Here is a 14,576-nt window from a genome sequence, read left to right on the forward strand (position 1 = left end):
CCACGTGGTAGGAGGTGGATTCCTGAAAAGGAACGTTTGGCCATGACGAGGACGTGTTATTTGGTCCATTCTCGCGGGGCTTAGCTTGATCGTGGAGCACGGATCCTATATTTGCGAGCGTGCCGTTTGCCTTTGGCGCGGTCGCGTAATCTTTTCATTGCTATCAGCCTTGCATCATACAATCCAGGTCGTCCATTTATTCTCTTCCCCTCTGGTGACCTGGGCAATCTCCCTCGCCACGATTCTATTCGCCTGCTCACTCGGATGCAGCTCATCGTACCTACATCGACTGTCAAACCGAGAACACCACAAATGGAATACACCCACCACAGGAAACTGTCCTTATCCGTCCCCTGCGCCGTCGTGCAGACAGGAGTCCCACCTCCCTCTGGAAATACACACGACACCACCGCACCTGTCACATTCAGCGGCGCTGTCCCGTTCAAGTACGCTGCTGGGTTATCATGCATATCCTGGAACAGCCCGTGCGAGTCAAAGATCCCGATATGAGCACCCGGAACGTCGGGCACCAACGCCTGCAGCATCGCTCGCGACAATGTGTTCCCACTCAGCACCAGCTCGCGCATAAACACGCTCCACTCCGACGTGTTCCGCGCCCCGCTAAAGTACAAGTTTGGGTACGAGTCTGGCGCATACAGAATCACCTCGTTCAGCAGCACCATCTACGGCACAGTTAGCTGGGATCTATTTCATCATGGTGGCACCCACATTCTGGACTAAAAAGTTTCTTGCCCCGTCCTCGTACAGCACCTTCACCCAATTGACCATACACCCCGCTACATCCACGATCGGCGCGCCATTGCTCCCTGTCACCAATGAACCCACTCCCACGTCATTAGTCCCAATCCACAGTGTGTACAGTGTCTCCTCCGCGTTCACCTCGATCGAGCCATTGTGTTTTTCCGCGAAATACAATGGAAGTTGGCTTTCGAATATCGACGGAAACAGTCGGGGCGTCAAGTTGTTGGAGCACGTTGCTCCAGAGCGTGCAAACGGGTACAACGTGAGGTTGGCGTACCCCGCTGCATAGACTGGCCACGCTGCTCCCCTATCACGCACGGGGACAATGTCCGTGTAGCTGTCTCCAAAGGTGACCAGGTTTTTGACTTGAACTGCGAGGGACAGCAGAGGAAGAGAAAGAAGGAGTAGGAAAGTCATCGAGAGTCAATGGAAGGGGCGTTTATGAGGATGATGCCTTGATGAAGTTTCTCCGAGATGGTATCCATGACCATTCAGCGAACAACTCGTCTTTCGCCGCACTACATAGTACACACCTATCCACCTACCGATCATCCCCACTCCGCATCTTCGGTCGTACAGGTACAATATTATCCGAACAACCCCTTCATTCTACTCACTGCCTGTAACTGGGACCAGTGATTCTGGTAGGGGGACGATCCTTCACCGTCACCGTTTGCAGCCTTGTGCTTCCACCACGAGACCAAGTGCCACCTGGCCAGCAATGATCAAGTCCGAAAGCGAATCCGAGAGCGGTGAACAAGCCTGGAGCTGTCAATTCGGTGGCGAAAAAATCATTCCCCTATGGAGGACTGCCACCTAGCCGGGTGCGTGCAGTCGCATAAGCTCGTGTAATACTGTAACCGTCTTCTGTATATCAACACGTCTTTTGGGGGATTCACCTCTTACGACGTCCTCGGCGTGGTCGCACAATGCTCACAGACGAACAGGACACCGCTGAGGAGGTAGATGCGCCACAAAGTAGCGTATATGGGTGCGTCTTCTTCCCGGCACCGCTCCACTTTGATTCAAGCCGTGTTGCGTGTTACCTTCTTTTAGTCCTAGGTACATCGGTCTGAGGCTTTGAGGGTTTACTCTCAACGTTATTTTACTAAATTTCCTTCAGTACTACTACTTTTCGCCGCGCTTCAGGATTCATTGTCATTTAGACATCGTTTTGGCAAGGTCGAAGATACACTATTCAACATCACGTTGGGACGACATTCGAGCAACAGCAATTGAGCGAGCATCTTGGGGACAAGAGAATCGAACAACGTCAGTCACTGTTTATATAAGCCCTTCGCGTACATACGCAGGTAGTCATATGTCTGTGTTTTCTTGTTGTTTTCCTCGTGTGTAGATGAAGAACAGAGAAGCCTGTGATATAGACATCATTCATGAGAGAAATTCGTTAACAGAAACCTGGAAATTACACTGGAACCAATGCAGCACACTATCAGAAGGACTATGTCGTCTGACGCGTGCATCGCAGTAACTCTGTTGCCATTCGAGCTCACTAAAACCACCGTGAAGTCACCGTACAGTCAGATGATAGATAGATACAAAAAGATCGTCGTATTCTTTACGCGACTGTACGCGCTTTACCACGACTTAGTAATAATTCTCTATAGAAGAATGGTTGAAGGACTTCTTCGCCATAGAAATGACGGTGTGACAAAGAATAATGCGATGATAGGCTACGAAAGAGGTGGGTCGCCAAGTTCACTCAGATGATCAGCCTTTGCCCTTGTATTCATCGGACTCGGACTCGGATCCGGACCCGTTCCAGACTAGCCAGCATTGTTCTCGCCTAGAACACTCTTCATCAATCTTGCCCAACGTCCGATTCCCGCTTCACCAAAGTGGGATTTTATGCTGGACAAGCCGCAGATCGGATGAGATGGCATGAAAGTCTTTTCAACGTACTTCTAGAGTCAGCCATGAACGGATAGGGAAGTTTATCACTCCTTCGGACTGTGAGGAAGTTTAAAACCGAGTATGCGATGTAACAAAGAGTAGATTCCCTATCTGTTAAGTGCACGTTCTCCAAGGACATCTCCCTTCCGTCCACGCTACAACACGTCGTCGATAGCAAAGAAGAGAGATGGCGGCTTCCTTAGTTGTCAAACAGAGAGTCGACACTTCAGAAGGATGTTCGCATCTTTCATGAAAAGCGGGCGAAGCAATAAAGGAGAGCGCAATGGTTGGAACTGCTGATGGATGAAGCCTCAGTATATCACCGGAACCAGTCAGGACGCACATCAAAGATAAACCAGCCCCCTCACCAAAACACCCTATGAATGACAGTGCCAGCCACCGTCGCAATTCATCCCATTACACCTCTAATCTATACACATCCTGAAGTTACGTGAAACCTACACATACAAAGCCCAAACTTCCCCAATCCCCACCATACCTAGCAATCGGCCTCGCCTTATGCGGGTGCCGCCCCGTCTCTGTACATAGATTACGGGTAGCGGTTAAAAAATGCTGAGTTAAAAAAAAAAAATGGTTGGAACTGACATAGGACGACATGTGACCGTGTTGAGCTCGAGGTTAGGGTTCCAGATTTGCCCCTAAGTTCACCGTCCGGAATCCATATTCCTCCGTTTATGGACTGTATACCTCTCTATGGCGTCGTGCTCATTAGTTGAGTACCTCGCGTCCACTTCGAGAAGGTAGTAGGAGGTATTCCCGAAAAGGGATATTTGGCGACGACGCGTTGTTTGGCATGAATCAGGTTCTCTGTCTCCGCGTCTTACCGTCATGCTTGAATTTGTATCTCCCCTTCGTTGCCTTCTTCGCTCCGCTTTACCTTTATTAAAGCTTTGTATTAGCTATCTTTCACCCATTTAGTCCCAGAAATGTCGGTAGGAATCTTTAATGGTTTATTCTCCACGCATTTTGCTAAATCTCTCTTCTTTTTTTTCAGCATTCCTTGCGCGTATTTCACTTAGTTCAAACCCGATGTTCTCCAGATTGAAGTTCTGCAGTGAGGGCGTCTCTCTCATTGTGAAGGGCTCGTTAGACGGAGGATGGTCATCTTGCAATATGGTACGTGTCTGCATTATCACAGATGTTTTGAAGTTAATTTTTTTCTTCTAGATCACTGAATCCATCTATTTTTCTTCCAAGTCCCTTCCCTTTTTCTTCATATTCTCCCTCTTCCTTAATATCGATTCACCTCACTGTCTCCACCGACTATATTACCTCTATCTTTAGCGGAACTCGATTTTCAGAGTCTCTCTGCTCAGTCACCACAGTGAGGAGGTCTCGTTTTACGTCGCAACAGCGTATCGCCTTCCGGCGAGCGAACTGGGCGAGGAGTCTGAGGAAGATTGAGATAATACGCGTCAACGAGATGAGAGTGCGTCACATGAGGGGTTATCAACAGTGTTGTACGGTCACCCGACCTTGAGCCGAGGTCAAGGTCGCCGGTCACGGAACTTTGGGGCGACCGTCGCTGGTCACCCAACCGAGCTGTGAGGCCGCATATGACGTAGCCTTGGACTTATTTGTATGGACCTGCTTTGTCACCATGGCCTCGGCATTCCGGTCCCTGCGTAGGCGACGTCGCCGTGGCGTGGGGAAAGTCAAGGTCATTTAATGACCGTGACCGTCATGACCTCGGTGACGGTCGCGCCCGCACAACACTGGTTATCAAGGACCTATATGGTGGAATGGAGCTTAGCTTGGCTCACGCAGGTTCTTGCAGGCTATTGCCACGATAATTCGGGATGGCCGTCATCGCCGTTCTCAGCCAAGTCCCAGTTCCAGTTCCAAAAAATGTCACAGGCTGTCACAAGGTTAGAAGCCCGAGTCCGAGAGCGAATGCGAGAGCGATGAACGAGGAAGCCATCTGACACTACGTTCCTCCGAATAACCATGTAGCCAAAGAATGCACATGGTTTTGCATGCATCTGTACACGAAGAGGTTATATATAATGTGACACCTTACAGATGCTGCTACGGCTATTCGATACCCTTGGCCCCAAGATGCTCATCGAAGTCCTGTTACTCTTATTCGCCTATTCTAGTAGATGGGGCGGCATTTCTGTAGTACTCGCACAGTCGGGTAGTACAGGAACAAGCTCCTCGGTAGTATCCACCACTACCGGTATACCGAGTTCCACAAGTGTCTCCACGGCTACGGTTACGTTTCTTCCAATCGGTTCGATTCCTCGTGATTACACACCGGAAGGACTAGAACAGTTATGGGATATCGTTCGTATTCTTGCTGACCTCCTCAGAAATCAACATTCCTGACTGATCTGCAGGTCGGGCCTGTCGAGCCGCCTCCATTCACCACTACCCGCGTTCCCACTGCAGCGGTGACCCTGCCGCCATCTCCCCCGCCTTTGTATCCATCCTTCTATGCTCAGGCCCCGAAGGATGTCTTGCCAGACTTGAAATTCCCCAAAGGCTTCAAATTCGGAGTCGCCACGGCCGCGTACCAAGTTGAAGGAGCCGCGAAGGATGAGGGCAAGGGACCGACAATGTGGGACTGGGCTACGAGACAGCCAAACGCTACATACGATAACACAACTGGTGAGTATGCGTGGTATCAGACCGATATTAATCATGTAACTGAGATCATTGCAGGCGATATTGTCGATCTTCAATATTTCTTGTACAAAGAAGACGTCCAACGGATCGCTGCTCTTGGTGTAACTGCACATTCCTTCTCGTACGTGTTGTAACTCATTCGACGCGACTTCTCTGAACAGCATTCTGTAGTATCTCGTGGGCAAGGATCTACCCATTTGGCGCTGCTAATTCTCCCATTAATACGGCTGGCATTGATCACTACTCTGATGGTATGATCTTATCTTAACAGTATCACAGGTGTGGCTGATCGTCTTTGCTGCAGTCATCGATTACCATTTGGATCATGGTGTGGAGCCTGTTGTAACACTATGTAAGGCCTTCTTTTGTCGCGTTCAATACTCCATGTTCACTATCGGAGAAATAGTTCATTGGGATACACCTCTAGCCCTTCAGGCGTACTACGGAGCTTTCACGTCGCCGCAAATAGTCGATGACTTTGTAAAGTGAGTGCTAGAAGGACGTTACTTTTTGTGTGCTTATACAATTTTCAGCTATGCCAAGACAGTATTCCAGGCATACAACGGCCGTGTTAAAACTTGGTGGGTGTCTGCAATTTGTTATCAAAGCAATGGGCTCAACTGCTTCAGGTATACCTTCAATGAACCGGGCGCTTATTGTAACAAGATTACAGCTTATCCTTTCAGTAAACATTCTGTAAATCAAAACCCTTCTCCGGAAACTTACCATTGAGACTAGATGTTACACTCGCGCCTAGTGTTAACTCGTCTACCGCTTTTTATCAATGTGCATACAATCTATGTATGTCCTGCATGCTTCTTCCTACCCTTGATCCTGACACTTTATCATAGTAAGGGCTCATGCAGGAGCCGTCAAGGGTCCGTCGATGTACCACGATAATCTACCACTCACTCATCCCTTTCCTTGTCAGCATTCCGTGAAATGCGCATATCGGGAGAGATTTCCTTCAAAAACTCTGGTGACATGTAACTATATCTCTTTCTCCCCGGTAGTATCTATGCAACTTGAATGTCTTTCAGAGGTACACCATGGAGAAGCAACTCTACCGAAGACGCCCTTGCGGTCGAACGCAAGGCAGCATTCGATATAGGTCTTTTCGCAAACCCTGTATACACAACAGGTGATTGGCCTGATATTGTCAAGGACACCCTCCCGGCCGATTATCTGCCCCGCTTCACCGACGAGGAAAAGACGGACCTTCTTGGCTCTGCAGATTTCTTTGCCATTGATCCCTATCACTCGACATGGATAAAGGCACCGGACGAAGGAATCGATGCATGCATAACAAATACTTCCAATCCCTTGTGGCCTGGTTGTAATGAACCCGTATACTTTGACTCGGGTTACGGCTGGTCCGCAGGTCCCGCTTCTGGCCAACAGGCCTATTCCGTACAAGCAACGCCGGTGGCTATCCGTACTTTGTTCAAGGGTATCCATTCTCGATGGCCGAGTAATAAAATGGTGTGTGTTAGAATTTTCAATGGCTGATTCTAACCGCTGGCGAGCAGTATGTTTCCGAGTTCGGTGCTGTTGAACCTCTCTCCTTCCCGGGTACAGATATATCGATAATAAAGGACGATGTGCTCCGAACGAGTGCGTATTGAAATCATTTCAGGTTAGCTGAAGACTCACCTGTTATATCCAGACTACTACCTGACGTATCTCGGTGAGATGTTGCTGTCCATACACGAAGACGGTGTTCCAATAGACGGCGCTTTCGCTTGGGGTCAGTTCTAGCAACACGGAACATAAAGAATTCGCCGTTGACATTTGTTGTAGCAATGATTGATAATGCAGAATGGTCATTCGGGACAATTGTCAGGTGCGTTGTCATTGTTCCGGGTTTAGAGACTTTTTCGATCTTAGCATGGTTGAAGGTTCGGTATTCAGTACGTCGATTACACGACATTGGAGCGGACATACAAGCGTTCGGCATTGTCCTTGTGTGAGTTGCTTGATGCCTTCCAATGTAGCCAAGATTTACAATCACGAATAGCGGAATTCTTTGGGTCGCACCTTCAAAACTGAAGTAAATGTTCTGGTATAATACTCAAATAATCCCTGATGAATGCGAATTCAAGGTCAAGGGAACACGTTTCTTCTATTGCACTTTAAAACACTACAAATAAAGACTAGCTGTCAATGAGGCGTTCAATTTAGGGAGAAACGGCGATTACGTTGAACTCGACAACGCCGAGGCGTCATCCTGTCCTTATCCTGGACGCGTTTGTTAAATTGAGGATCAATCAACCAAATATCAAAACGTTTTTAACATATGGACGCACCATCTAACCCTACGTCGTTTGGTCGGAGCCATTCAGTGTTGCCGCCAGAAACTGCTCTTGATTATTGGAAGAGTGAGAACGAATAAGTTGGGAAGAGGTGACGGGTGAAGGATTTTATCGAAGATGGACGCCAGCAAAGGCAAGACTCGCTCTTGGAATTCGGTGATGTCCAAGGACACGACCTTCGATACGTTTGCTTATGGATGGGTCGTGGAAGACGTTGAAAGTTCAGCCACCTCCGACTAATTTCACAGAGGTGGACTTTGATGACAGATCGTGGGGAACGACGGGGATTGCTGGCCAGCCTGAGTATGAAGGTACTCCATGATGAGAATCACTGGTTCTACCTCTTGCTTGGCGATCTGACATGCATGAGAAATGCCGCTGACTGAATGTTATTCTGAACGTAGCGCGCAGTTGAAATCAATGGTAGAAACGGGGTTCAAGGATGTATTACGCAACCAGTCGCCGCTTGCTACCTTGGATAGACGTGCTAGTTCCATCGTCTACACTGAAAGACTCGATATGGAAAACTCTACATTTGCTCACCCGACGGACTCAATAATTTGGAGTTGTATAGAAGGTTACAAAAACGGACCAGGGTAGCAATGCCATTTCTGCTCAAGTCTGTCATGAACTAAAGATACACTATAGTGCACGTTTGTCCTTTTTTCGTAAGGATAAGACGACGTATGAAATGCGAGGCGATGGTCATAGTTCAGTTAGTGCGCCGAGGATCCCGAGATGTATGTTGCGACAAAGTTTTCGACCTGCAACGTTTTCCTTCTTTCAAACCGGGGTCCCACGAAACTACGATGATGATTTACCCGATACTTACACAATGCCCCGTTTATAAGAAATATCCCAGGCTTGAGTGACGATCTAAACAAGTAGCCGTGAATACTCCGTTGAATTTCGGAACCCAATAATTAGTGATGTTCGACCTTCACTGATTGAACCCGAATGATTGACGGTCTCTGATCCATCTTTTGTAATGATACCGTAGCCATTGGTTGACTAAAATAACACGCACTTGGACGGAGATATCCGCGATGCTATCTAACCCTCTGCCCATGGCATGGCCCAAGACATAGACAACCGTACCCTTGACCGCAGTCAACATTGGTATGGTGTGTCAGAAATGCGGCGCAGGGTACTATGGGTTTGTGAACGTGAGGTTAATTTGGCTTTACGAGCGGTTGCAACGTTTATCGGACCTCTGAAAAATTTTCAAACTTTATGTAGCTCGAAGGGCAGGTAGCAAAGCGTGCATCATTAAAACAAGATATTACTAGTAAGTAGCGATTTAGGTAGGTACAGAAGTATTGTTACTATGCGTGTATAAGTAAGCTGTTTTAGTTATTCCAATAACTCGAGAAAGCAGGCCAGAGCAAAGGGGGGGATGATTATCAAAATCATAAGTAAAAAGAAACGCCTAGGACACAAGTAGACCAGCCAGCAAACGACTAGCGCATGCAAAAATAGCCCAACTCTAACTGCTCCGCAGGCGTCAGAATCAAGGAACCGCCGGACATCGAAGATGTTACTTACTGATCAGCACGAGGGCGGGTCCTGCCATATGGGCAATCAGGTCTGCACCTCCCGGGCGCAGAAAGGGGATTGTTGTGGGGTGGAATAACGCGTGGGTCGCAATGGTAGGGAACATCGGTGATAGAGGCCATCCCAGCCTCGACGGCCTTCATCCAGGCGGTGTACTCTCTGCAGCGCGTAATCTGCTTCGAGGACGAGATGAGTTTTCCGCAGAGCTTGTAGCGGTTGGAGGTGTAGCTGATGAAGCACATAGTGATAGAGGCGTGCGACGAGCAGAGAGAGGGGGTGAGGATAAGACGCGAACTGGGTAGCTTGAAGCTGGAATCCAACAAACGAAGAAGACGAGGTATTTATATGACTCGAACGCGTTTGCCCTAACCCTGATGGTGAGTCAGATTGAAGTAATCTTGCCTCGTGTACGCCAACGACGCGCCTCCCCTGTCAAGTCCAAAAAACACGCGCCCTGTCTAGCCAGCCAAGCCTAGGCATATATATCGGGAAGTTACTGATGCACCACGTTTTGGTATTTTGAACACATCCAGATCTGATAAACGCTAAACATAGGTCCAGGATTAGCCAGATGGGCGTGTAAGATGGAGGCTTGAAGACGTAAAAAACAAAGGACGATGACAGATAGCCGAGAAAAGGTCCCAGCGCTTGGCGTCACAGATGATGGACAAGAAGTAAAGGAGGTATGATTCATTCTTCTTGACCATCGAGAAGCAAACGTGTGCATTCTGATCAGCGAAGCATGACGACAACTGGAGACGGGAAAGATCAGCCTTGCCGCGAGTAAGTTATAGTGGAAATCAGAACAGCTGAATGTTGAGGGTTGACGTTGAACAATGAACAACCTACGTATGTACGCATGTTCAGCCACCAGACAGCCAAGGCACCTGAACAGCCTGCTGTAATACGATACGGACTAAGAGCGGCAACGTTCCGCTATCGGTATCTAGATTGATAGCCGCTCGGAAAGACATCCGAAGGGCAGTGTCCTCGTCAGAGGTCACCTCATTCTGGCAATGATCGCCAACGAACTGAAGATGCGGAAATTGACATTCAAAGCATGAATCGACGCGGATTGAAGAGTGTCCTGAAATGTGCATGGACTCGTCGGGCTTCTGGCATAATTATAATACTCTTACTTTGTTGACGGCCTTTCAGGAAGAAGGCATGATCTATCGTCGGGTATCGGACAACGGATATCGGTCAGCCAGCAAACCGAATTGCTTTCAACAAACCTATTAGGGTGCAAATTTCTACTCATGCACACGTCAGTCTCGTTTGGCAGTTTTTTTGGCACGCTCACATATACCCTTCATTGATAACCATTCCTGAACAGGATCGGAAAACGGCAAGGAGAAATTGACTTTCCGAAACGACGATAACAAGGATAACATGAACATTCGAGCTCTTATACATTGGCCTATACTGAAGAAGAAAATTAAGAACTTAGTAAACAATTCGAACTGATTTTGTAAGCTTCACAAGCCTATGGTCTGCGTGAATACTTATCAAACTGTCGCCAGTAATCGATAAGTAACTCACAAAAACTATGATCGTTGCCATTCAAAAGCGGTCCTTTACCAAAGGATCCAAAGGTGGTCTACTGTACGATGGCTACAAAAAGCGCATCAGCATCCTCAGCGTCCAAAAAGACAACACAACCAAACCCACCAAAGGCGCCGGTTTGTTGTCCAACACTTCCTCGATTCTTGCCAATACATCATCCGTCAACTTCGGTAGTACCTCCAAGGCCTTCAAGTTCTCTAACAATTGCTCAGGCTTCGTCGCGCCTAAGATAACCGTTCCTGTATTAGTGTTCTTCGCTACCCACGCAAGAGCCAGAGCTGCAGTCGATGCACCAAGCTCTTCAGCGATCTTGGTGAGCTCTTTGACTTTGCGGATCTTCTCTTGCCCTTCGGGGGAAGTGAGGGAGGCGCGAGTATCCTTGAAAAAGTCGGCATTGAGGTCGAAGCGCGAACCGGGAGGAATTCCGTTGTTGTACTGAAGACCATTCAGCGTCCGACGAAGGTTAGACAAAGGAACATACCTTTCCGGTTAGAAGTCCACTAGCCAAAGACGACCATGTGGTAGTGCTGATACCATACTTCTTGTACAGTGGACTGCGGTGATTATGAGTAAGTAATAGAATGGGCAAGAGATCTTGGAAAACATACGCATATTCCTTTTCAGGTCGTTCGCGATGAAGCATGCTTTGAACCAAGTTAAAAAATGTACGACATCGCGAAAGACAGACGTACTGGTGTTAGCACTGCTCAGCTATGGGACCTTGAAGGCCGAGTCTATCAGCAACGTCTGCATAGATCTGAGGCGTAGAATACAAGATGAAAGAAGGATATAACACACGATACGCTTCCTCTATTTCGCGCGCGCTCCATTCCGATGTTGCCCAATAAAAGGCCCAACCCTTGTCAATCACGTAGTTGAAGGCCCGGACAATTTCCTCCATTGGAACTAAGAAGATGTAGGTCAGTGATAAGAATTAGCTCGAACCTGTAACCCAATACTCACCATTATGATCGTGTCGGTGGGCAAATATTACGTCGACGTAATCCATCTGAAGGCGAGCAAGACTCTCTTGGGTAGCCTCAATGATACTGAAGCTCAGGTTAATTTACGCTTCGCACAAAACAGTTGGAAACGAACTGTTTCCGGGACAGGCCACCGTCATTAGGTCCAGAGCGTAACCCAAAGAAAATTTTGGTCGATATCACGAGATCCGACCTGCGGTATCCGAGCTCTTTAATGGCACGACCCCTACGATTCCAATTCAACATTGAATGAAAGAGGAGCAGAAAGGAGGGACACACATTTCTATTTCAGACTTGCCCTTGGCGTAAGCCTCTGCGGTGTCGAACATGTTGATACCATTCTCGAATGCTAGCTTGATGAGTTCCTAAGTACCATCAGGTTAGTAATTTTACAAGTATCTGTCAAAGGGGGACGTACCTTGACTGGGTCACCGACAACAGTACCCCCGTACGTTAGCCCTGTGAGAAGTGAGTGCCTCAGCTCAGAACATCATGAGTAATACTAACATCCGCCGAGAGAAAATAACGGTACTCTCAACCCACTGGGCCCTAGCCTCCGGAACAGCATGTTCTTAGGGTCAAAGTCTGGTGGTGTAGAGGTCGTCGACATAGTAGCAGTTCGCAAATGTGGAAGTGATATCACTGGAAAGAAAAGCAATGAGCTTCAAGCCAGTATAGAGAAGCGATAAGGGCATACATCGACGTGGTAAAAGTGCAAGTCTAGACATAGATTGCGTATGCCTTTTATACCGGCTAAGGTTGCCCCCGGCGCTATTTTAAGTAGCAGGGCGGATTCTTGCTGAGTGAGCATATTGAATTGTTGCTGACCAAGTCGACCAGTAGTCGTACGCGTTTACCATGCCGTTCCGAAAAGAAGCGGAATGTGGGAAAAAGGATACTGCAAGAGGAAGTAGAATAATGATGATGGAGAAAGGAGAAAGAGCTTTTGTTTGCTTCCGTTTGTGGCTTGAACGATCGGAATAACGGCCCGAAACGTCCTAGGCTACAGTTCTCGTACATCACTTTTATCCTCCACGGCAAACAAGTTTCGCTCGTCTATCAGGTAACTGATCGTTCTCCAGCATTATAATCGATAATCATCGATGTCAGTGCTTGTTGCGATTTCTTTGAACAATCTGAATACTACTATACAATCAGTACCATAAAGAGCTCGATGAAGTACTTCTTACTCCTCCTTAGATACTGTCGCCTTGGCGGCAGGGACTCATCCAATTGTCCATACAGTTAGGAACATCTGACTCAACTTCACAAACTATTCTGTCGTCGGGCAGAGTGCCGGTTTGAAAGCACGATTGAACGTAGGCTCGTGTGCATGCGGACGAAACAGACATAGGTGTGTGCTGTAGCAGTGAGAGAGTGAGTGTCCGACAACCTGTTTTGAAGTGATTACATACCCATATGAGTTTTGAGTTAGAACCACGGAGCCGGGGAATGCGCTGGACGTCTTGTGTGCCCTCAAGAAAGATGAATCAAGTGGGCTTAGCATGTAGTATCAGGATGGCGTACATAGAGAGAGGAGTAAGGGGGTCTGAATGATGCATTAATGTCAGTAAGAAAGGGGGAGGAGTCGTCGGCTGTCGGCATCCTGAGCATCCTCCCACCCTCCCGCCCGATCCTTCCTGCCCATTCCCGCACCCTCACACCCTCACCCTCAACCTTCCCCCTGCAGCGCAGTCATACTATCCAGCATGATCCTCCACTATTGTAGAGCACTCCCGTCCCTCACGTCGTCGCTGCCATCGTCCAATGTTTCGTCGTTGTCCGTGGTGCTCTTCCGGTTAATACTTCCCCTGCTGCCTGCAGATGACGGCTAATGTCCGATTCCTAAGTTCGCTCCCAGCCGTTTATGTATCATCCGCCCGTGTGCGGGCACAACTGACCCCGAAGTCGAAGTGGGTGCAGCTAGATCGGCCAGGATGGGAATGGGGGGCTCATTTGCGGTAGTAGAGGCCTTGTTGGATGCCGTCATCGTTGTCGTCGTCGATGGCGGCGGCGGTGGGCATCTTGTCCGTCGTATAGCACTATTCAGGATGCTGCCTCGTTGGAGCGGGGTTGGGCAGTAGAATCGTTATGCAGGGCTCTTAGGGCCGCATGCAAAAAAGGAATCTGGAGAAAGTGATAAGCATCAAAATAATGGACATGCACTTGTTCACGCCCACGAAATGGCTGTTGGGCGGGCGGAAAGGCTATCGCCGTTTTCGAGGTGGTGGTCAAAGGTGACCGGTGACGCGGGATGAAGGAAGCAGCACAGCCACTCGATCCGCTGCTTGGTTGGTCGGACCGCGGCGATCGAGTGCCCGGAATCGAAATTCGGGATTCATCGACAGCTCCAACCACTCACTCCGACGTCTCATGGGCTATCGGGATGTTCGATATATATTGGGTAGATATGTGATACATGCGTACAATTTTGGGGGAATGAAATGTCATAAAAGGTAGATAAGTAATTGGCATTTACAGCGCTTCCGGAAAAAAATGAGAATCGCCAGAAATGACGTCGTCATGTTTGCCGCGTGAAACCATGTTGTAAATACTCTTTTGGGTATATACACCATTCCCATTATTTTCCGGAAGCGCTGTAACAGTTGTTTAACAGTGATTTTGTCTCTGAGTTTTTTCAATAGTACTTATATATTACGATTTCGCACCTTATCTTATCTTATCGACTCTCTCGTAATCTCGCCATACTAATTATCCGACCTTGATCGCATACAACCATGAGGGTTCCGTACGTTTACAGTACCGTTGCAGACACTTGTAGTATATTTAGCACGACCCAAACTGTATTTAAGTAGCTTGACTGCAGGTCTTAAAC

General features: G+C 48.1%; 4 protein-coding genes across 4 annotated transcripts; 1 reads left to right on the forward strand and 3 right to left on the reverse strand.

Annotated features, from left to right (window-relative positions):
* Window positions 1-174: 174 nt before the first annotated feature.
* EV420DRAFT_1671987 (carbohydrate esterase family 16 protein) lies at window positions 175-1,649 on the reverse strand (the record flags this gene model as incomplete). The annotated part of the gene is made up of 4 exons (XM_060479072.1): window positions 730-1,649; window positions 416-683; window positions 328-388; window positions 175-280 (listed from the first exon to the last, which is right to left on the reverse strand). The coding sequence occupies exons 1-4, from the start codon at window positions 1,177-1,179 to the stop codon at window positions 175-177; spliced, it is 885 nt and encodes a 294-aa protein (XP_060322380.1). The 5' UTR covers window positions 1,180-1,649.
* A 3,106-nt stretch (window positions 1,650-4,755) lies between these two features.
* Window positions 4,756-7,374, forward strand: EV420DRAFT_1623473 (glycoside hydrolase superfamily; the record flags this gene model as incomplete). Its single annotated transcript, XM_060475941.1, has 16 exons — window positions 4,756-4,983; window positions 5,037-5,307; window positions 5,362-5,446; window positions 5,497-5,576; window positions 5,630-5,677; window positions 5,732-5,810; window positions 5,859-5,906; window positions 5,955-6,010; window positions 6,064-6,126; window positions 6,177-6,203; window positions 6,257-6,311; window positions 6,366-6,807; window positions 6,855-6,939; window positions 6,992-7,072; window positions 7,126-7,168; window positions 7,224-7,374. The coding sequence occupies 16 exons, from the start codon at window positions 4,756-4,758 to the stop codon at window positions 7,372-7,374; spliced, it is 1,842 nt and encodes a 613-aa protein (XP_060322381.1).
* Window positions 7,375-8,941: 1,567 nt separating this feature from the next.
* EV420DRAFT_234019 (uncharacterized protein) lies at window positions 8,942-9,716 on the reverse strand. Its single transcript, XM_060481320.1, has 3 exons — window positions 9,616-9,716; window positions 9,183-9,562; window positions 8,942-9,123 (listed from the first exon to the last, which is right to left on the reverse strand). Exons 2-3 carry the CDS (start codon window positions 9,431-9,433, stop codon window positions 8,991-8,993), a joined length of 384 nt encoding a protein of 127 aa, XP_060322382.1. The 5' UTR covers window positions 9,434-9,562; window positions 9,616-9,716; the 3' UTR covers window positions 8,942-8,990.
* Window positions 9,717-10,754: 1,038 nt separating this feature from the next.
* EV420DRAFT_1281041 (NADP-dependent oxidoreductase domain-containing protein) lies at window positions 10,755-12,350 on the reverse strand (the record flags this gene model as incomplete). The annotated part of the gene is made up of 11 exons (XM_060468236.1): window positions 10,755-10,805; window positions 10,863-11,192; window positions 11,239-11,311; window positions 11,366-11,401; window positions 11,462-11,504; window positions 11,556-11,663; window positions 11,721-11,806; window positions 11,856-11,966; window positions 12,020-12,105; window positions 12,159-12,199; window positions 12,248-12,350. The coding sequence occupies 11 exons, from the start codon at window positions 12,348-12,350 to the stop codon at window positions 10,755-10,757; spliced, it is 1,068 nt and encodes a 355-aa protein (XP_060322383.1).
* Between the last annotated feature and the right edge of the window lie 2,226 nt (window positions 12,351-14,576).

The sequence above is a fragment of the Desarmillaria tabescens genome, assembly GCF_030435595.1.
Source record: "Desarmillaria tabescens strain CCBAS 213 chromosome Unknown EV420scaffold_121, whole genome shotgun sequence".
In the NCBI taxonomy this organism is placed as follows: domain Eukaryota; kingdom Fungi; phylum Basidiomycota; class Agaricomycetes; order Agaricales; family Physalacriaceae; genus Desarmillaria; species Desarmillaria tabescens.

Coding starts and splice junctions, on each gene's coding strand:
- EV420DRAFT_234019 (XM_060481320.1), bottom strand. CDS start 9,433: ATGTGCTTCATCAGCTACACCTCCAACCGCTACAAGCTCTGCGGAAAA. Junction 9,124..9,182: donor ACCCGCCCTCGTGCTGATCA/GTAAGTAACATC, acceptor CGGAGCAGTTAG/AGTTGGGCTATTTTTGCATG.